This window comes from Ursus maritimus, unplaced genomic scaffold (assembly GCF_017311325.1).
Source record: "Ursus maritimus isolate PB19 unplaced genomic scaffold, ASM1731132v1 scaffold_18, whole genome shotgun sequence".
Classification (NCBI taxonomy): Eukaryota; Metazoa; Chordata; class Mammalia; order Carnivora; family Ursidae; genus Ursus; species Ursus maritimus.
The window spans coordinates 30,380,725-30,402,465 of record NW_024424230.1 but is presented as its reverse complement, the minus strand read 5'-3'; the positions used below and the strand labels follow the sequence as shown (position 1 = coordinate 30,402,465).

Genomic DNA, 21,741 nt, shown 5'->3' with positions numbered 1-21,741 from the left:
TGTAATTGTCTTCCCAAAGATAAGTATCTGACTTTTTTTTTCAAGATTTAAGGCTTTTGAAGGATTTGTTTGTATGGAGGGAGAATATGTTTTTCTTATCAGGAGGATTAAAATTGAAAATAGAAGAGGCAGAGGGAGAGTGAAACAGCATGTATATACCTGGAGGTCCTCACATAGGCATAAAAAATGGTAACTGGGAACTTAGTAAACAAGGATTTGCGTATGATCAGTGAGTACCCATTGCAAACATGTGCTATGAATGAACTAGAGTTATAAACAAATTTATTTATTTTAGAGCTAGAGAGAGCGACGTGGGGGGAGGAGCAGAGGGAGAGGGACAAGCAGACTCTGTGCTGAGCACAGAGCCCCATGTGGGGCTTGATCCCATGACCTCAAGATCATGACCTGAGCCAAAATCAAGAGTCTGACGCTTAACCGACTGAGCCACCCAGGCGCCCCGAGTTATGAACAATACTTGTGGCTTCAGTTGTTACCAATGCATAAGTTAAAAACAGTAAATAACAGTCACTCTTATAATTTCTTTCACCCATAGACCTCAAACAACTAAGGTTTAGGAGGAAAGGAAACATGACAGTGAAGAGGATATGTGTTGTTCAAAGAAACAATATGGTAGGGACTTCAGGGTACAGCTGCATGTGAGAATCCTTTGCTAAAGATAAAGGAGGAAAACAGATGCTGATAAAATTGTGGAAACATTTTAGAGCTGTGGAGGGGAGGATGCTGATAGTTTCTTTGTGTGATCACAAAAAATGATGCAGCTAGAAAGTTAGTGGCAATGAAGTCTCATTTGTTCAGCCCAGGCTTTTGTCAGATTATTGCTTGATCACAGGGTAATTTTTTAGAAGGTTAAGGAAACAAAGTGTGGCCACACTAGCACTAAATTATAGCCAATATGAAAGAACCAGTTGGTGAAACGGGAATAATAGGAACTTTGGAAAAAACTAAGGATGTCACATTGTACATTGAGATTGCAGTTATAGCCAAGGGATGGAATAATGGATCAAGTTTGGGGTTAGTCTTGGACTGTAAGAAAACAGTTTCAACAAGAATGGAGAAAGGCAAGACATTCCATTGATTTGAGAATCTAAAAAGGAAGACAGCCCAAGAAACAGTGATTCTCAAGAGGTGATTTGGATACATTTGGATACATAAGAAATATTTATGACAGGAATTGTCTGATACTGGAAGAAAAAAGCCCCTAAGGATAACAGAATATTTATATTTCATTTGATTTTAATTAATTAATTAATTTTTAAAGATTTTATTTATTTATTTGAGATACAGGGTGAGAGCACGAGCCAGAAGATAGACGGAGAGGGAGAAACAGATTCCTCACTGAGCAGGGAGCCCCACACAGGGCTTGATCCCAGGATCCTAACCTGAGCCGAAGGCAGCCCGCTCAACCGACTGAGCCACTCAGGTGCCCCAGAATATTTATATTTTAAATATAAATTTTATTTTGTTTTGAAGGCATTAAAAGCACATTGAAGAAGTAGGTCTATGTGAGATAACCCAATTGAATTAGTTGAGTTTTATCTTCCTCATCAAAGTGTTCTTCAGCCTAAGGGAGTTAACTAAATAAGTTAAGTGGTAATTGAACCCCAGGATTGGTGAGAAGAGATAGTAAGAAGGCACTCACAGACTATAGATTCATTCAGTTTGTCCAGTCCTTGCAAGTTAAATGCCTGGGTTTTAAAATTATGTGTACAGTTTAGTGTTTTTTTTTTGGTTTTTTTTTTTTAGATTTTATTTATTTATTTGACAGAGATAGAGACAGCCAGTGAGAGAGGGAACACAAGCAGGGGGAGCGGGAGAGGAAGAAGCAGGCTCACAGTGGAGGAGCCTGATGTGGGGCTTGATCCCATAATGCCGGGATCATGCCCTGAGCCAAAGGCAGACGCTTAACCACTGTGCCACCCAGGCGCCCCTACAGTTTAGTTTTTAATTTTTATTATAAATTCAAGTAAAAACACATAAAATAATGTAATAGACATCCATGTATTCATTGTCAAGATTGAACATTCAACATTTTGCCTTGTTTCACATTGTTTTAAAAAAGATTTAAGGGGGACCTGGGTGGCTCAGTTGCTTGTCTGCCTTCAGCTCAGATCATGATCCCAGGGTCTTGGGGTCGAGCCTTGCATCAGGGTCCCTGCTCAGTGGGGAGTCTGCGTCTCCCCCCTGCCCCAGCTTGAGCTCTGTTTCTCACTCACTGTCTCTGAAATAAATAAATAAAATCTTCTAAAAAAAAGATTAAAAAAATCACAGTTATTTGTTAAAACTTCCCTCATCTTTTTGTTCTGTAATTTACTTTTTTAAACTTAATGTTGTTCTTGAGATTTATCCGTGTCAATATATGTAGCTTGAGTGCTTTCATTTAAACTGCTATATAGTATTCCATAGGATGAGTAAATTAGTTTATTCTCCCAACAATTTCAGCTTTTTGTGTTATTTACAGGGCTGAAATGAATGCTGTTTCATATTTCACCTTATGCCCACAAGTGATTTCTTTAGTGTAGAAATTCAGGAGTGAAATTGTTGGATTTCAAAGATTAACATCTATACATTTTCTGTTCCAAATTTCAGGTAGTTTTTGTTGCTATTTTATGTGTCTTCTAAAGATTGTATTTTTACATTGGTAAAGAGGGAATAGTAGGAATTTTGGAATAATACTGATTTCTATTTATTAATCTTATATTCAGCAACATTTCTGAACTCATTGTTTCTAATAGTTTGTCTAATGGTTCTTTTGACTTTTCTATGTGATAATGACCTGTAAATAATTTTTATTTCTTTCATTTGTGTTTTTCTTCTATGGCTGGTACATGAAACTCTGGTATAGTGTCTAACAGAAACAGTGGTGGAGGCATCCTTGTTTTGTTCCTGACTTTAAAGAAAATGCTTCTTATATTTAACCATTTAATAAGATGTCGGCTATTATTTCTTGGTGTGTGTGTATATATATATATATATATATATATATATATATATATACATTTTTTTTTTTTTTAATCAGGTTAAGGAAGTCCTCTTTTATAGTACCAAAACTTTATATGATGCATGAGTGTTGAAACTTACCAAACAAATTTTGGGATCCTTTTACCATATGTTTTTTTCAAAACAGTTAATGTAGCAGGCCTGAGGCTGCCATCTTTAGGAGGTCCTGCTTGCAGGGATGGCTCTCAGCTGATCTTTGAGAACTTAGCTTCTGAAACATTCCCTAACTGGTGTAGATGTTTGACTGTGCCTAGGCTGTCTGTACATTGTGATTGATGGTGAATACTTGCTGTCTTCCTGAGAATCTGGAACTTAGGTAGTTGAGAGCAGAGAACGCCTGTGTGACCAGCCACTGATAAAAACCTCTAATCTCAGTCTCAATCTTAGGCTGCATTTTTCTTTGTAGAGAAAGAAGCATACTCAAGTATGCTTCTTTTTGGTCAAGGAAGGGAAACTATAGGAAGCCTGCGTATGGACTTTTCCCAGACCCTGCCTTGTCTTTTTTTTTTTTTTTTTTTTACTGAACCATCTAGCTATATATTCTTACTGTGTGGCTGTAATGAATCTTAGCTGTGATTACAGCTGCCTCTGAGTCCTGTGAGTTTGTCTGCTGATTTGGGGGACCCCGATACACCTAATAATGTAAGGAATTACACTAATAGATGTTTAAACTGTTCTTATATTCTTGGGATCATAATATGTTTTGCTTAAATTATTTATTTATTTGAGAGTGCGCGTGTGCAGGGGGAGGAGTAGAGGGAAAGAGACAAGCAGACTCCATGCTGAGCGGAGCCTGATGTGGGGCTTGATCTCACAACCCAGAGATCATGACCTGAGCTGAGATCAAGAGTCAGATGCTCAATTGACTGAGCCACCCAGGCACCCCAATTTTATTTATTTATTTATTTATTTATTTATTTATTTATTTAGGTTAAAGATTTTATTTACTTTTTGTCAGAGAGAGAGAGCACAAGCAGGGACAGCGGCAGCCTGAGGGAGAAGCAGGCACCGCGCTGAGCAAGGGGCCTGATGTGGGACTCGATCTCAGGACCCTGGGATCATGACCTGAGCTGAAGGCAGTGGCTTAACCGAGCCACCCAGGCATCCCGATATGGTTGTTGTTTTTTTTTTTAATTGCTTGATTCAGTTTGCTAATTTTCTGCTGAAATTTTGCGTTTATATTTATAAGTAAGAATTGCCTATAACTTTCCTTTCTTTGATTTCCTTCTGTAATTTTAATAATCATGGTCATATTGATCTCAGTGGCTTTGTTGATCCAGATTGTAAAACTACTTGCGTTTGAAAAAGGGGAATACAGTGGGAAGAATTACTCTACCCAGTATTAAGGTATACATTTATATATAGTCATCATGACTTGTTCTTCTCTTTGTGTTTTGATTCCTTGATTTATGTTTTATTTTTTTTATGTCATTGTTTTATTTTGAAATAGTCATTTTATTTCTAATATTGTATTATCTGAATTTCTGGTGCATGTATTCCAGTTGTTATGACTATTGACTTTAGCTTTCATTGGATTGTAATTGTAGATGGGAAACTCATCTTTTGTGAGGCTTACCTTTTTAAGTTGTTTCACCTATTTTATTGTTACTCATATGTTTTAGCTGTTTGTTGTGTGAAGATTTTCACTTTATCTTAGTCTTCCACATTATTGAAATTGGAGCTCAAACCCAGTATTATTTGCTTATCTACTCTTGATGTTAGAGAAATCTGGAGAACCTATATTGAAAAACTAAGATTGGCAAATGTTTTGGTTTTTAGAAGTAAGATTTAAGCAATGAGTTTTGTTATAAGCTGGACATCATTTCTGGTTACAAATTCTAGGACAGATTATCAAATTGATGATTTAAAAGTGTAATTTGCATAATGGTGTTTTCTGGTTAGGATTTGGACATATGAGAAACATGGAATTATCTGAAGAGGTGTTTTGAAAAATAAAGGCATTATCTTTTATTTTATGCCTTTAAAATTAATAGCATATCAAAACTGGTGGAAGATGTAAATAGTAATGAGATACATTATAACTGGGTAGAAAGACTGGCAGTCAAAACCCTTGATTTTAGCTCTCACAGTGGCTCATTGCATAACCAGCTATTTCTGTATTTGTGGATATTTTTCATTGATAAAAGTGATCAGTTGGACTCCATTCTCTCTGTTATAGGAATCATAAAGGTATAGTTATTATCGTCATCATTACAGTGAAAAACAAATAGTAATGAGTACAATAGAAATGATGTCATGCTCTCAGAAAAATGAGAACCCCATTTATGTTTTTTGTCTGTCATTAATAAAATGTACTTTAGTGACAAGAAACCAGCAACAACAACAGCAAAACTCCTGTTTTTTAAATGTCTGCATTTTGGGGAAAGAAAAGCAGTGGTCAGAAGTGTTAATGGAGAGATTTGTTACTTTAAAAATGAAAGAACAGAATCCTGCTATAAAATGTGAGTTAGAAGCATCTCACTTTGGTTTATTTCCTTCCTCAGATCTTTTGTAAATGACAATAATAAACAACAGAATTATGATGACAGCTGCCGAAATTATTCAAGGCTGTGAAACTTGTTCAGTGGCACCATTGACATCATCAGAAATATTTCTTAGCTATAGGTTTTTATATAAACAATAGGTGTAACTTTTATAAACATAGCTTATTTGATTCTGTGTTGCAGTTCTTTTTTGTCATAAAAGAAAGATTTGGGAATCTGTTATAAATTTATTCCTAATGATACATGGTAGAATCTTCTATATCAATCACTTTGGTTTGCTTACTGTTGTCTAATACTGCCAAAGCTTTTAGATTTGTCTTGAAAGCAGTGGTAGCAAGTAGACTAAATTAGTTTTTGTCAGTGTTAAGATTGAGCCCTAAAAGAATATTGATTGATGTTCTATAAATCTGTTGTCTGTCTTTACAGCTATAGTTTCTGCCAGAAAAATAGGAAGTAACATGCTTTTAAGGCTAGATTAATCTCTGAGAAGTTTAACCGAATGAAACTTTTATGATGCAAAACCACTCTTCCTGAATAAGATTTACATGTAAAGTTTCAAAGTAAAATTGAAGATTTGCAGCTAAGACTTCATTAATCAGGAAGATAGAAACTCCTGTGCTTCCTAAGAATTAAATACATAAGTGTATGTACAAAGTCTCTAACACACAACACACACAGCTCCTTTTTTAATCTTAGTAGTTCAAGTGAATTCTTACATACAACTATATTTGGTCTTGAATTATACATTACTGTGTAGCTTGTATTTAATTTGATACAAATGAAGAATTGCACGTTTTAACAATAGACATTTATGGGCCATAGTGCATCATGTGAATGCATTAGCTGACCTATAATGGTATTCTATTCAACAAATATTTATTAATTTAGCTCAGTTCCAGTCTAGGCTCAGGGAAGTGTTACAGTTGAAAGAGTTATGTTTTGGCCTTTAGCTTGAGGGAATTTAGAGGAAGAAGATAATGAGGTGGTTGAATTAAACACCACCTATGTAATCATGCTGGAGAAAAATAGTCTTGTATATGGTAGTAGCAAGCATTTTTATTGGTCAATATTCTCATAAATGTTTCAAGAGAGAAATTTTGAACTTTTACATAGGCTGTGTGAATCTCTCTTTCTGGTGACAGAGTGGACTGGGTTTTTTCATTTAATATTCCAGTGGCAGGGAAAAAAATACAACTTTGTCATTTCCCCCCCCTTAGATTCCCTAAGAAAGCATATGTGTATCTGGCCCAAGCATCATCTGTTATATAGCTCCTTTTTTTGGAAGGAAAATTCATTTATCTTGTAACTCTCCTCATAAAGTTTCTTGACATGAGTAAGGTTTGATACATAAAGCCTATAAATTTCTCTCTATAGGAGTTTTTAGTAACCACATATTGAAAAATGGTAGTTTTTAATTTATACGGTTCTTTAGTTGGACCTAGTTGAAAGGCTTTTGGAAGAAATAATTTGAGAGAGAACAATTATATTGATGCCCAGTTTCCATTTTAGATGCTCAAATTAATCAGATAGGTCTTTTTTGTGTGTTTTTATTATGCGGTGAAATAACTTCATGTAGCATCATGTTGATTAATGCTAATCTTTAGTGGTTTGCTCAACAGAGATTTCCTCACAATTAAATGTTTTAAAAATAACTTTAGTTTTTAAATAACATTATTTTTTGAAGTAGAAGATTTTAAAAAGAAGATTGGTAAAGCACAAAGACTAAAAAAATCTTCTCCAACCCTCTGCCCAGAAATAGCCATCATTAATATTTTAGTTGATATGTTTTCAGTGATCAAATAAATATATGTGGTATATAAATGTGTACATGTTTATTCTTAAATTGGAATCATTGTGTGTGTGTTTAATTGAATCCTGGTTTTACACTTAATGGTGTTTCACAATTGTTCCAAGTCACTTAAGATGCTTCCAGAACATGTAAAGACTGCAGGAATTTGCATGGTGTGGATGGGTGTGCCATAATGAATTTCAGCAGTCCTCTATGGTTGAATATTCAAAATGTTTGCAATTCTGTGCTGGTGTAAGGCCATTATTCACTTTAAATTTTCTGTTAGCTTGAAAATAAAAGAGGAGGATTGTTCGAGTTGTTTTTAGATGGCTTGTTTGATTTGCTCATATACTGTATTTCTAGGTTATCAGACGTAGTCATAAGGTATATGTGGGTGCTTAAAATCAGGATTAAAGTTTGGTATACATCTTTGAGTTCTTTTATTATCAGTTATATTCTGTCTTATGTGTTCATCTTTTTTTCACAGGTAGACACTAAACTTCTTATGCAATTACATCATCTCTTAATAAACAAGAGTAACCCCTTTTCATAGCATCTGTGAACTTGGGCCATGGGTGTTGTTTGATAAATACATGCTGGGGCGTCTGGGTGGCGCAGTCATTGGGCATCTGCCTTCAGCTCAGGGCGTGATACCAGTGATCTGGGATCGAGTCCCACGTCAGGCTTTTCCGCTGGCAGCCTGCTTCTTCCTGTCCCACTCCCCCTGCTTGTGTTCCCTCTCTCGCTGGCTGTCTCTCTGTCAAATAAATAAATAAAATCTTTAAAAAAAAATACATGTTGATCGACGTCTTTCGTAAAGATAGAATAGGTGTATGAATGTGGAAGAAATCGGCCAAGAAATATTTGTAAAGCAGATATCGTTTCTCTCCAGTTTCCTTTTGAGTCAGTGAGTCTCTTCCTCCCCGTCCTCTCCTCCTCTCCGCATTTACCTCACTACAGATTTCTGGGCAGACTTGTAATAAATTAACGTTGTTTTTCAGTCCTTTTTACTCTTCCCTTTGCTTCTTCAGGCTTTAAGTGTAGTGTCTCTGATAAGGAAAAATCTAGATGATGATGAACCTCAAGAAAGCTGATTCCCAGTAAGCATCTTATGTATATATAGATCTTCCTACCCTCCACCTTCAAGAGAACTTGATTTATTTAATTAAATATTTACTGAGGACTACCATCTGGTCTTTCTTCAATTTCTGGGCACATGAAGGTCACTGTTGTGCTGACAGACAACCTCTTTCTTTTGCCTGGGTGGTATCATTCTATTTGTTTGGCTGATTCCTTTATCCTTCTAGTCTCTGCTTCAATGTTACCTTCTTGAGAGCCCTTCTCAACATCCCCCATTATTTTCTGCACAGCATCCTGTTCAGTACTTTCATATTACTGCCTCAATTTATAGATACACATATGGGCATTTACCATGTAAGTGACTCATCCCTTCCTACCTTTAAGTTCTGTGAGGGCAGGGCACTTGCTTCCTTTGTTCAACATTCTGTGCTTGCTTCCAGCGCAGAGGACCTAAGGGAAGTTTGCAGCTTACCATAGCCATCAAGTAATATATAATTCTGTTGAGAGTATACAAATACTAGGGAAAAGTGACCCAACGGCATGAATCATTTTCTCCAGCTTCCTTTGAGTGTTACCCGCCCCCCCATACCATGTTTCCCATTCACTCTCCAAAGCTCTTAAGAATTCTGAAGTATACAAACATTTGTTTTCCATCTGTCACCCTTTTACCTTAGAAGGCCTTTCAAAATATATTCATTGAATGGTTAAGTGCTGGGTTCTATCAACCGTCATAGCTCTAGCGCTCAAGAAGCTTACAGTCTGATAGGGCAGATATGAATCTGTCTAGTAAGATAGATAAGGAGAGATGAACTGTGAATTGTGGTGATCACGGAAGTCTGTATTCCCAGGGATAACTGTCAGGTTTGACATTCGTTTTCCCAGCTATGCTTAGTTGATATACAGTGCAGTACTTGTATTGAACACCCAGGAATCTGAGACATTGTTTCCGTCTTCCCATTAAGTCTGACAGTACATGGTTGGTACTCCAAGCAGTTTCCTGGACATGCTATTATTTCGGTCTTACGGATTCTTTTATTTAAATGGCCTTTAAAACCCATTGCTGTAATTTTTGGAGAAGTTAGAGTTCAATAATTATGCTATTATTTCTCTGACAGTGGGCTTCTCTTCTGAGTTCTGTGTGTCTTCTTGTGAATTCTGTGCAAACCTGTGTTAAAAAGTGAGAATGACTTTTATTGTTTTCTTGACCTATCTCCTTCCTAGGATGGGCACCCTAGTGAGGATTATTTCTTCACAAGCAATTTGAAACAGATTGTACTAGTTTTTTCCTGCTGTTTAACAGAATGCAGATTTCTTCTTTTGAAAGATCTAGGTCACTGACATTTCAGACCCAAAATGAAATATACATTGTTAAACTTCATTTTTTGTTTTTTAGTTACTATGGAAGTTCCCAGACTGGAGACAACTAGCAGCTGCTTTGGACTGGTGAAAACCACCCAAGCCTGTCTCCATTGTGATGGTCTAATCATGATAGCTGCTTATAAGGTGTATAAGTGCTTTATAATTTTATACAGTTTTTCAAATTTTTTAGTAAAATTTTCCATCCAGTATTTAATCATTTCATCTGTATTGAGTCTTCAAAATAAAATGCCTTATGGTTTGAAGAACTGGAAAGAGTGGTTGGAATATAGCATGTCACTTGGAGAGTTGTGGGAGATTATTTTGGAGAGGAAGACAGGGCTAATCATTTAGGAATTGTGATAGCTAATTCTAGGCTTTCCCTATTGCCTGAAGTCCAGCCAAGAGCTGACTGCCATCTGCAGATTCTTTCCCACGGCTCTTTTGCAGTTGACCAGTCAACTGTATTTTATGTTTGGACTTTCCAATAAGTAAATACTGTACTAGCTAGTCTCCAAAGATGACCCTCAGTGAAACGTGCCTCTCGATACTCATACTTCCATTCCACATTGGGATATGCACTAGCTCTGTGACTTTTTATTTTTTTTTCACTTTTTAGAAATTTAAATTCTGTTAATTAGCATGTAGTGTATTATGAGTTTCAGAGGTAGAGTTCAGTGATTCATCAGTTGCATATAACACCCAGTGCTACTGAGTGCAGGCATCACATGCCTGCCTTAATGTCCATTACCCAGCAACCCCATCCCCTGCCCCATCAACCCTCAGTTTGTTTCCTATGATTTAAAGAGTCTCTTATGGTTTGTCTCCCTCTCTGATTTCGTCTTGTTTTATTTTTCCTTCCCTTCCCTTATGCTCCACTGTTTCATTTGTTAAATTCCACATTATGAGTGAAATCATGTAATAATTTTTCTCTGATTGGCTTATTTGGCTTAACATAAGACCCTCTAGTTCCATCCACGTTGTTGCAAATGGAAATATTTCATTTTTTGATGGCTGAGTAATATTCCATTGTGTGTGTGTGTGTGTGTGTGTGTGTGTGTGTGTGTGTGTATGTATCACATCTTTTTTTTTTTGTAAAGATTTTATTTATTTGACAGACAGCCAGCGAGAGAGGGAACACAGCAGGGGGGAGTGGGAGAGGAAGAAGCAGGCTCCCAGCGGAGGAGCCCGATGTGGGACTCGATCCCGGAACGCCGGGATCACGCCCTGAGCCGAAGGCAGACGCTTAACGACTGCGCCACCCAGGCGCCCCCACATCTTCTTTATCTAGTCATCTGTCGATAGATATCTGGGCTCTTTCCATAGTTTGGCTATTGTGGACATTCCTGCTATAAACATTGGGGTGCAGGTGCCCCTTCAAATCACTACATTTATATCTTTGGGGTTAATACCTAGTAGTGCATTTTGCTGGGTTGTAGGGGCTCTGTGACTTTTTTTAACTAATACAATCCATCTGAAGTGATGCTATGCCTGTTCCAGGCCTAAACCTTAAGACAGCTTGATAGCTTCTGTTTTTGTACTTTGGGGAACAGTGAGCCATATGTAAGAAGTCTGGGTATGCTGTTGGACTGTGTTGAAAGACCACCTGGAGAGGGAGCAGGACTGAGTGTACATGCAGAAAGAGAGGGGCCCAACAACCCAGGTTTCTCAGCTGAGCCCACCTTTTCCCACAAATGTATTAGAAATGTGAGTGAAGCTATCTTGGACATTCTGGCACCAGCCACCAAAATGACAGTAGTCTCATGAGAGACTGTTAGGCTGATAGAAAAAAAAAAATCTAGATGTTTACAAGAAGATGGCTTCTTGACTTTTCCAGGAATCATGAGAAATAATAAACTGATAGTTGTTTTAAGGCACTCAGTTTTGGGGTGCTTTGTTATATAGTAATAGATAAATAGTTCAGGTGGCTAGTGGATATTTTAAGTGACAACTTCCCACTTCTGCAGAAATTATAAAACTAATTCAAGCAGAAATATCTAGAAATTGTCTCAAGCTCAGGGTCTCCTGCAGGAGACAAATGTGTAAACAGTCATAGTTTAAGTGGTACCTCTCCTTTTGCGGTCACTTGTGCATTCAACAGAAACTGTGATTTTTTCCCTATCGGGGTATACAGTATTCCATAGTGTATGTGTACCATACTTAACAGTTCGGTGGACATTTACATTTCTTTATGTCTAAATTTTCTTTTTTTTTTTTAAAAAGATTTTATTTATTTGACAGAGAGAGACAGCCAGCGAGAGAGGGAACACAAGCAGGGGGAGTGGGAGAGGAAGAAGCAGGCTCATAGCGGAGGAGCTTGATGTGGGGCTTGATCCCAGAACACCGGGATCACGCCCTCAGCCAAAGGCAGAGGCTTAACGACTGCACCACCCAGGCGCCCCTATGTCTAAATTTTCTGTATTGCAAATAATGAAGCACAAATGTGAATTTATCTAAGATAATTTAAACTTATCTTCCAAAGTGGCTTTACCAATTTATGGTACTGCCATCTTGACCATGCATTCTTTGGTGGCTATTTATAAGATTGAGAATGGTCATCTTTAGTATTCCAATGGAGAAGCTAGGAGTATGCTGCATAAGAAGTAATATGTATTAGCAGAAAACATCAATTCTGGAACTCGTGAAAATGACCTCAGAAAATTTATGATTTGTCTGGTGACTTAGTAAGGGAAAGAAAGAGCCCCATTACATTCTCCCACACCTAAACTTAATTTGCTATTGATTCTTTCCTCAGAGGTAACTAGTATAGAATCAACTGCTCTGTCATATATAGGAAACTAGTATTTAATACACTATAGAAGTTAGTTGAACTTAAGTTTCTTTCTAAGAGTGCATCAGTAAAGAAGGTAGCAAAACTAGTGGAAGGAGCATGGACTTTAGAATCACGTAGACCTGGAATTTAAATCCTCAATCTCCTACTTCATTGTAGTAGTTGATAATTATCTGCAAATTGGGGTCAGAGCTCTCTACTGTATAGTGTGGTTAGGTTATAAAAAGGGCCAAAATTTGGTATGTGAATAAATGTTATTTTTCTCTTCCTTCTTGTTACATATGTCTAGTCATATAAAGTCTAGTTACTGATTTTTACTATTACTTTTGTTCATAAAAAGAAAACATGTAATATAGATCCATTATATTTTCATTAATTTAAAAACCGGTTTGGAACATGTTGCAAAGTGAGCGAGAATATAATCCTTTTTGGACTACAGGAAATAATAGTACCTGTTATATTTTGCATCAGTTTTCTTCTTTGAATTTTGGGAATAGGAATAGAAGTTAATACTTTTCATTTTGTAGATGTGGGTTCAAACATGACAGACTTAGACTGGTAATGTAGCATAATGTGGTGAGCATAGCATAATGTGTAGACTTGTTGAATCACTATGTTGTACACTTGGAACTAATGTAACGTTTTATATCAAGTATACTTCAGTTAAAAAACGAGAGTTGGAAAATGGAGTGCTAGGTTTGGAACCCAGGTCTTCTGGCTCCGACTCTAGTACTCCTTCCTTTAGGTCACATTGCCCAATGTTCTTTTGGTTTTCTTGTAACTAATTCTTGGTCTCTTTCCACAATGGTAGCATATTTGTTTAAACTTCAACCAGAGCCAACAAAATGCTTAGTCCCTGTTTTTTATGAGGAATTATGCTAAGCACTTATGTTACCTTATTCTTTTTCACTTAGAGATTACCTCAGGTGAAAAGGAATTTGTTATTTGGAAGAAAGCTAAGCTGATATTTTTATATTACAATGATCTTCAAACTTTTTTGTATGAAGTTACTGTTTTCACTTCTGAAATAGTATGACCACATAGTTGTGATGGGAGTTCCTTAGTTGAAGAAGATAAAGAATATTGATGGTGAAGATTTTTAGTTCTTTGAAAGATAACACTTGATAGAAGTGTTTGGCATCCTTGTAGGAATACCATCATAATATATATATAATGGAAAGGAAGATGACTGATAAATACAAACTATTGTGTAAGGCTTTGCTGCCCAGTTTTGCTTTATGCTATGAGCTTGTCTAAAGAGAAAGAGAGGCTTTGAAACATGAATAATGCTGTTTAAATTACACTTTCTAAGTCGAAATCTTGTTCCAATTTGAGGACCTTGGAAATTGTCTTAAATTCTCTGTGGATTTGAAGCATCAATGTATTATTTAATTTCTGAAACCAAGGGTAGATTGGTATCTAAGATCTTTGGAGGGCTCTACCAACTGCAACTCCAGAAATTATTTTCTTGCTACTAATTCTTTTTATTGTTAATTCTTTAATCCCTGCTTCTTAAAACACACTTGTACACCTATGCCCTTAAATCTTGAAGTATTAAATTATAGGCCTCAGAGAAATGCCTTACTGTATGTAACTTATTTTTTATATTTTTTTTTAGATTGAGAGGTGGAAAGGAAATAGACAAAGTAGTTTATTTCCCATTTGAGAAACTGTTCTTATTATAAATCTCTCTCTTTATAATCAAAATATAAGAAATGTAGAACGTGGAGATACTTTTAGGAAAGGCTTCAGTATTTTTTAACATGTTTAAATGGCAGATTGTGGAGCTTTAAACAAAAATTTAAGTTGTTTTTTTTCTAAAAAATGTAATGATTAGTCTCTACTAAATCCATTTCTTATCCTGATAGTTGTATATGGTTTCTGTTACATATAAAAATGTATCATATGCAAAGGTAATGTTACCATCCCCTTATTTTTTTTTTAGACTTGTAAAGATTTTAGTTTTATAAAGCAGTTTTAGGTTCACAGCAATATTAAGAGGAAGGTACAGGGAGTTCTCATATACCCGCTGTCCCCATACCTGCATAGTGTCCCCCATTTTCAGCATCTCCCACCAGAGTGGTACATTTGTTGTAATTGATGAATCTGCATTGACACATCATAATCACCCAAAGTTCATAGTTTTCCTCAGGGTTCATTCTTGGTGTCGTGCATTCTTTGGGCTTGTACAAACACATAATGACACTTATCCATCATTATAGTATTATACAGAGTAGCTTCGCTGCCCTAAAAGTTCTCTGCTCCACCTATTTATTCTTCTTCCCCTGCAACCGATTATATTTTTATTATCTCCATAGTTTTACCTTTTCCAGAGTGTCATATAGTTGGAATTGTACAGTATGCGGTTTTTCCAGGTTGGCTTCTCTTACTTTGTAATATGCACTTTAGGTTCCTCCATATCTTTTTATGATTTGCTAGCTTCTTTCGTTTCAGCACTGAATAATATTCCATTGTCTAAATGTACCACATTTGTCTATTCACCTATGAAGAACATCGTATTTTTTTTTTAAGATTTTATTTATTTGAGAGAGACAGAGTGAGCAAGTGAGAGGATGAGTGGGGGAGAGGGGCGGAGGGAAAGGGAGAAGCAGACTCCACTGAGCAGAGAGCCCAATGTGGGACTCAATCCCAGGACACTGGGATCATGACCGGAGCTGAAGGCAGACGCTTAACTTGAGCCACCAGGCGCCACAGGACATCTTAATTCTTGCAAGTATTGTCGGTTCTGAATAAATCTGTTATAAATATCCATGTGCATATTTTGTGTGGACATGTTTTCACCTCATTTAGGTGAATACCAAGGAATGCAGTTCCTGGATCGTATGGTAAGAGTGTATTTAATTTTAACTGCCACACCGTCTTCCAAAGTGGCTGTACTACTTTACATTCCCAATGTAGCAATGAATTCCCAGCAGTGAATGAGACTTCCTGTTGCTCCACATCCTCATCTTCATTTGGTGTTGTAGGTGTTTACAGATTTTGGCCATTTTAATAGGTATTTAGTGGTATCTTGTTTTAATTTGCATTTCCTTGACATATTATTCATTTGCCATCTATGTGTCTTCTTTGATGAGCTGTCCATTAAGGTTCATTGGCACATTTTCTTAGCCAGGTTGCTTTTTTCTTATTGAATTTTAAGAGTTCTTTGTATATTTTGGATAACAGTCCTTTATCAGTGAGTCTTATGCAAATATTTTCTCCTAATCTGTGGCGTAGGCCTCTCATTTTCTTGATAGTGTCTTTCACAGAGCAGAAGTTTTTAATTCTAATGAAGTCCAGCTTGTCAGTGATTTCTTTCATGGATTGTGCCTTTGTGTTGCATTTATAAAGTCATCTCTGTACTCAAGTTCATCTAGATTTTATCCTATGTTATCTTCTAGGAGTTTTATAATTTTGCATTTTACGTTTAGGTGATCCATTTGACTTAATTTTTGTGTTAAGTTCTGTGTCTAGATGCCTTTTTTTTTTTTGCATGTGGAACTCTAGTTGTTCCAAAACCATTCGTCGAAAAGTCTTTGCTCCATTATATTGCCCTTGCTCCTTTGCCAAAGATGAGGTGACTCTTTTTATGGGATCTATTTCTGGGTTCTCTGTTCTGCTCCATTGATCTATTTGTTTATTCTTTTGCCAAAACCTAACTGTCTTGATTATTGTAGCTCTATATTAAGTTGAAGTTGGGTAGTGTCAGTCCTTCAGTTTTGTTCTTCTTCAATATCGTGTTGGCAATTCTTGGTCTTTTGCCTCTCCATATTAACTTTAGAATTAGTTTGTTGATACCTATAAAGTGTCTTGCTGGGATTTTGACTGAGATTGTACTGAATCTATAGATCATGTTGGAAAGTACTGACATCTTGACAGTTTTGAGTCTTTCTATCCATGAACAGAATATCTCTCCATTTATTTAGTTCTTTGATTTTGTTCCACAGATTTTTAGTTTTCTTCATAGAGATCATGTTTTGCTGATTTAAACCAGTTTCATTTTTGGGGTGCTAATGTAAATGATATTGTGTTTTTAATTTCAAATTTGACTTGTTTATTGTTGGAATATAGGGAAGATATTGACTTTCTTATGTTAACCCTGTATCCTACAACTTTGCTATAATTGGTTGTTAGTTCCTGGAGTTTCTAACCTTTCTTTGTTTATATCTACCTAGATGATCGTGTCATCTGCAAATAAAGACAATTTTATTTCTTTCTTCACCATTTGTATACCATTTATTTCTTCTTTATTGTCCTGTTGCATTAGTTGGTACTTCCAGTATCATGTTGATGATCATTACCATTTTTATCCTCCTTTCTGTGAAATCTGTGTTAAAATTTTCTTCATTATATTTATTCTGCAGCTCACCAAAGCTCATCGACAAGGACACATGGTGAAAGTAGATTGGCTGGACAGATTGACATTTAGAGAAATAGAAATGATAAATGAGGTGGGTTGTATCCCTCTTTTTTTTCCTTCCCAAAATATTTTTCCTAGATGTCTAAGTTAGGACTTTTTGAGAAGCTTTGTTTATTGCCAGGTTATCTCACAAATGTGAAAGCTTTGAGGATAACCTGTAGTTGTGAGTTTTGTGTTAATAAGTGGAAAACTTGGGGTATCTGTTTTTCTAATGTTTTAATGTTATATTGAACCATGAAGTAGGCAGTGGACATCGTAAGTGTACTGGATATTATATAAGTGAAGCCGGTGTTAAGCTTGATGCCTCACTTGTGTGTTCTCTCTCCATTTGGCAGCTATGTTTAGGTTCAGTTCAGTATTGGATTCTTTCAACACAATGCCGCCCCTTTACTTCAGTTACCTTAAGTCATTGTTAGTAATCCCTGTCTCTAGTTAAGATACTATGTGTATTATGTGCTATACTACATATAGGACTGACTCTGCATCCTTAGTTAAGTTACATGGTTCAAAGTAATTTCTTTGTTTCTTGATCTTGTTTATTGGTCTAGAATATGTTTAATTAAAAGATGGCTTCCATGAAACTTTCCAAAAGTTAGAACAAAATTTTCTTTTCTTTTTTATGTATTTGCATTGAAATACTAGATGTGTGGCTTAACATTCTGTGTCTAGAGAGTAGAAAGAACAATTATTTCAACAACATTAGCAGAGAGGAATGTCAGTTTTTGTGATATGCCTAACTTTTTTGTGATCACCACAGGGTATAACTGACTTATTTTATATTCTCAGAATGATTTTTAGTGGGTTGTAAAAGAAATTTTTAATTTTACAATGAACACTTTATAAAACTTAAATTCTATTGTTAATTAAAAAACAAATTAGTTGGTTTAATAGTGTTTATATTCTGTATGAATAAACTGGGCATCTTTTCTAAATTTATTCATAATACACTTATAATACTAAAACTGAAAGAAAAGTTTAATTTTTTGAATGTTTATAATAGTCACATTTCTAAAATAGTTAAATCAAAATGTTTACTTATATTTTTCTGTTCTTCAATGTAGATAGCCTTTGGTGTAGAAAAGGCAGTGTTAGGGCTTACTTGGTCTAGCCATACCCACCTTTTCCACCCCCACTCTTTAAAAGATAGGAGAACATTGCCATTACCATAATTAGACTACAATATGTGTCATAAAGCTGAACAATTTAAGTGACTTCTTTAGACCTTTATGATTTTATACATAAAGATTTAAAGCCATTTTTAAAACTGGTTTAAGACTTATCACCCTTTTAGACTTCATTTTATTTTCACTTTATTATTGTCCTAGTGTTTCCTTTTTTTTTTTTAAGGAGACACATTGTTATGTTGGAGAAAAAGTAACTATTCCCCAGTATGTTTAAAGTATATTGATAAAAATTTACAAATAATTACCAGTTATCTTAAGACCACTTATAAATTGTGAAAAACTTGTGAAGGTTGTTTATAATAATGAAATAAAAATTTGTTACATTTTAAGTCGTACTTGATAGATTATGTATTAGTGAATTGGAAATAATGATACATACTGATCCTTTAAGAGAATGTTGAAGATCATGATTTTCATAGAAGTCTTTTTTTTTCTTTTTTAGAGTGAGAAACGAAGTTCTAATTTCATGTACTTGATGGTTGAGTTTCGGTGTGTCAAGTGTGATGATAAGGAATATGGTATTGTTTATTATGAAAAGGTATTTGCCTTGGAACTCTTTATGGTCTCTAAAGTAGAGGGGAGGGAAAACATTAAAAAAAATTACTGTTGTACCTGCTGAGATGAATTATTTGGTTGCAGGATAGCAGCAGACAGCTGTCAGCAGCAGCTGTTTGTATGTACACAAATCAGATCATATAGCTACAACAAGATTACAAAAGCCGATCATTCGTGTAATGCAGTTCTGGGTTCCAGAATTCAATAAATATGTAACAGATTAAAAACTTTTTGATTAATTGTTCTGCAAATTGGCAAGTAGGACATTAAAGCAATAGCTTTATTAACAGTATTCATTGGAAAAATAAAAAGGGAATCAGTTTTTAAGTGGTAAGCTGTTGAAAGTTAAGGATATATTTACTATTTGAGTTTGTATATATAATGTGTGACCCTACCATAAGTATGCTTATTGAAGACTTCCTAAATGTGTATTTATATAATAAATGCAAAATTTAAAAAAAACCATGTTTTCAGTAGGCTGAGTGATAACAAGTATGCACTTAATGGATTGGCTCTGGTCTGCTCATTATGCAAAAGAAAGTAGTTGTGTGTTTGATATGTAGCTACTTGAAAAATATCTATGCCTTAAATGTTTGTTGAAGGGTCTTAATTTAAGCACTATAGAAATAATTGCATGCGTAGTTCAGAACCAGGTATTATTGTGGAAATACTCAGGTGCTTAAATCAGTGTGAGTGAGGACAGACTTTTGATACATGGCATAATAGAATAATATTTCTTCTAGTATATAGCTAAGCTTATATGCAGTGTATTTGTTTATTAGAAGCAACACTTCTAAAGTATATTTATGCTTTACTGTTATTTATTAAAGCTGTCACAGTGATTTTTTAAAATATAAATTCTTTCATAACTGTAAGTTACTACTTGAAAGAAGTTTTCATAATGGAGTTTTAGGGCTTGTGTAGTTAATTTATGATCATTTTTTGGGTACTTTTCAAGTTAACACACTTTTTTTCTCTTTAGCTTGTATCCTTTCCCTTTAGTAAAAGGTTAGGAAAAGTTAATTTGTTTCAGCTTTTTATTTTGTAAATGATAGTCTTTGGTAAAAAGAAGTTAGGAAGATAGACTTTAACATTGCTTATTAATTCATTAGAAAAACTACATTAAAAAGGAGGGGAAATACAGGTGAGTGAAATTGTTTTGTCACCAGTACACTTTAATAAAATCACATCTTACATTTTATACTATATGTAATTAAAAGCATTATTTCTTGTCCATATGGAGTTTATATTGCAAAAACATGCTAATGGAATGGTACTTTCAAACATAAGAGATGTGAAGAATCTTTTGAAAGACAGCTTTGATAATAGATGAAATAATAACAGAATAAAAATTAGAAGAATTTCAAGTATTTTTGAAAAGATTCTTGACCCCTTTCTACTGCTTCTTGAAAATTGCTCATAAATTAATGCCTGTCTACCTACCCTGTCATATTTCCACTTAGTGTAAAGATTGCTGGGCCAGTGTATTGAATCTAATGGAAATAGACTTTCTTGTCACCTGTCTTTTGTGACAGATAGCCTTAGTGAAGATTACTTGTCACAGTTGGGCTGATAAATGTGTTTTCTGGTGTTGTGACTGAGAACCAGCCTGTTAAACAACGGCTGTGGGAATTTGTGGTTTTCTGTAGGACTCAATTACTGAACTAAAGTCAAGTCCCAGTACTTCCTTTCTTTCAGTCTCTCCTGATTTGGTTGCACGTATCTAACATTAGAAATACTAGCATTTGGAAATTGACGGAAAAGCTTGATGTGAGGTGTACGGTTGTGAGGAAATGAATTTTGACCTTAATTAGTTTAGCATTTTCCAGTATGTATGCAGTGACATTTATTATGCTGAATTACCTCTCTTGCCTGATTTGGATAAGAATAAAAGCCAATACTTATTACAAATGATAATACCAGCAAAATAAGGCAGCTTTATTTCTTGAGAATTGATGGATTAATTCTTCTTATTCAAGTTTGCATTGTATTCAGTAGAGGCAATGTTGCTGAATCTCTAGCTGTGTATAAATTTCAGTAACATTAATTCCATGCTTAAAATCCAACTTCTTTGAATGGAACTCAGTTGTGATAATTCGAAGTTACCAACATCTACTTAGTAGTTTTCACAAATGATGCAACATATCCCTTGTGCCATAATTTGATTATACTTTGTGGCTTCTTGTTCTAAGTTTGAAAATTAGGACATACTGCTTTTGACCCACTAGCATTATAAATGGAGTTAAAAATAACTGACAGAAACAATCTACTGATTTCTAGACCTCATATATCTAAAAACTGTAACAAGTTTTTATTGTTAGATATTATTTTCCCCCAAATATTTCATCAGCAACAACAGGTAAAAAATGGATATGTAATTTAAAATACAGTTGAAAGAAGATGCATTTTTAAAAGGGAGGAATGATGTTCATCAAATAGAACTAAAATACATTGGAGCGTACATTCTTATGTATTATTCTTACCATTTGGTTAAATTTTGTTTATTTTTTTTTTCAACTTACTACACTGTAATCCAGGATGGTGATGAGTCATCTCCAATTTTAACAAGCTTTGAGATAGTAAAAGTTCCTGACCCTCAGATGTCTATGGTGAGTTATTGCCAAATTTCTTATGAAAGTACTTTTCTCCAGAGTGATTATGACTTGGATCCACAGCATACAGTTTCTTTTAAAAAAAATATATCTGTAACTAACTCAGCTATCTAAAAGTGATTTGTAAGTCCATTTTAGCTATCTGAAATCAGGTTCAGGTGGAACTTTTACAATATCAACATCTAAAAATATGGTCAAGATAGTATAGTGTTGGGGAACCATTTATTTGAATTATTGGAAGAGTTAGGAGATGTAGTCTCGAAGTGAGAACTTGGGGAACAGGTACTGGAAAGACTGTCATCATATGGGAGGGGACTTTGTTTATACCAGGATGTAACACTGGGTTCAGTGGATGAGAATTTTAGGGAGACTGATTTTGTCGAAATATCTGGAAGATTATTGTCGCTACTAGAACTGTTTAATTTGGATCAT

General features: G+C 35.2%; 1 protein-coding gene across 1 annotated transcript in view; it reads left to right on the top strand.

The window, feature by feature from the left end:
• PIK3C3 (phosphatidylinositol 3-kinase catalytic subunit type 3) overlaps positions 1–21,741 on the top strand; it is a 138,226-nt gene that overhangs the window by 23,451 nt on the left and 93,034 nt on the right. The window contains exons 5-7 of the mRNA XM_008691401.2: positions 16,903–16,989; positions 18,585–18,680; positions 21,235–21,306. Of these exons, the coding sequence (XP_008689623.2) occupies positions 16,903–16,989; positions 18,585–18,680; positions 21,235–21,306 (255 nt within the window). The remainder of the gene's footprint in view (positions 1–16,902; positions 16,990–18,584; positions 18,681–21,234; positions 21,307–21,741) is intronic.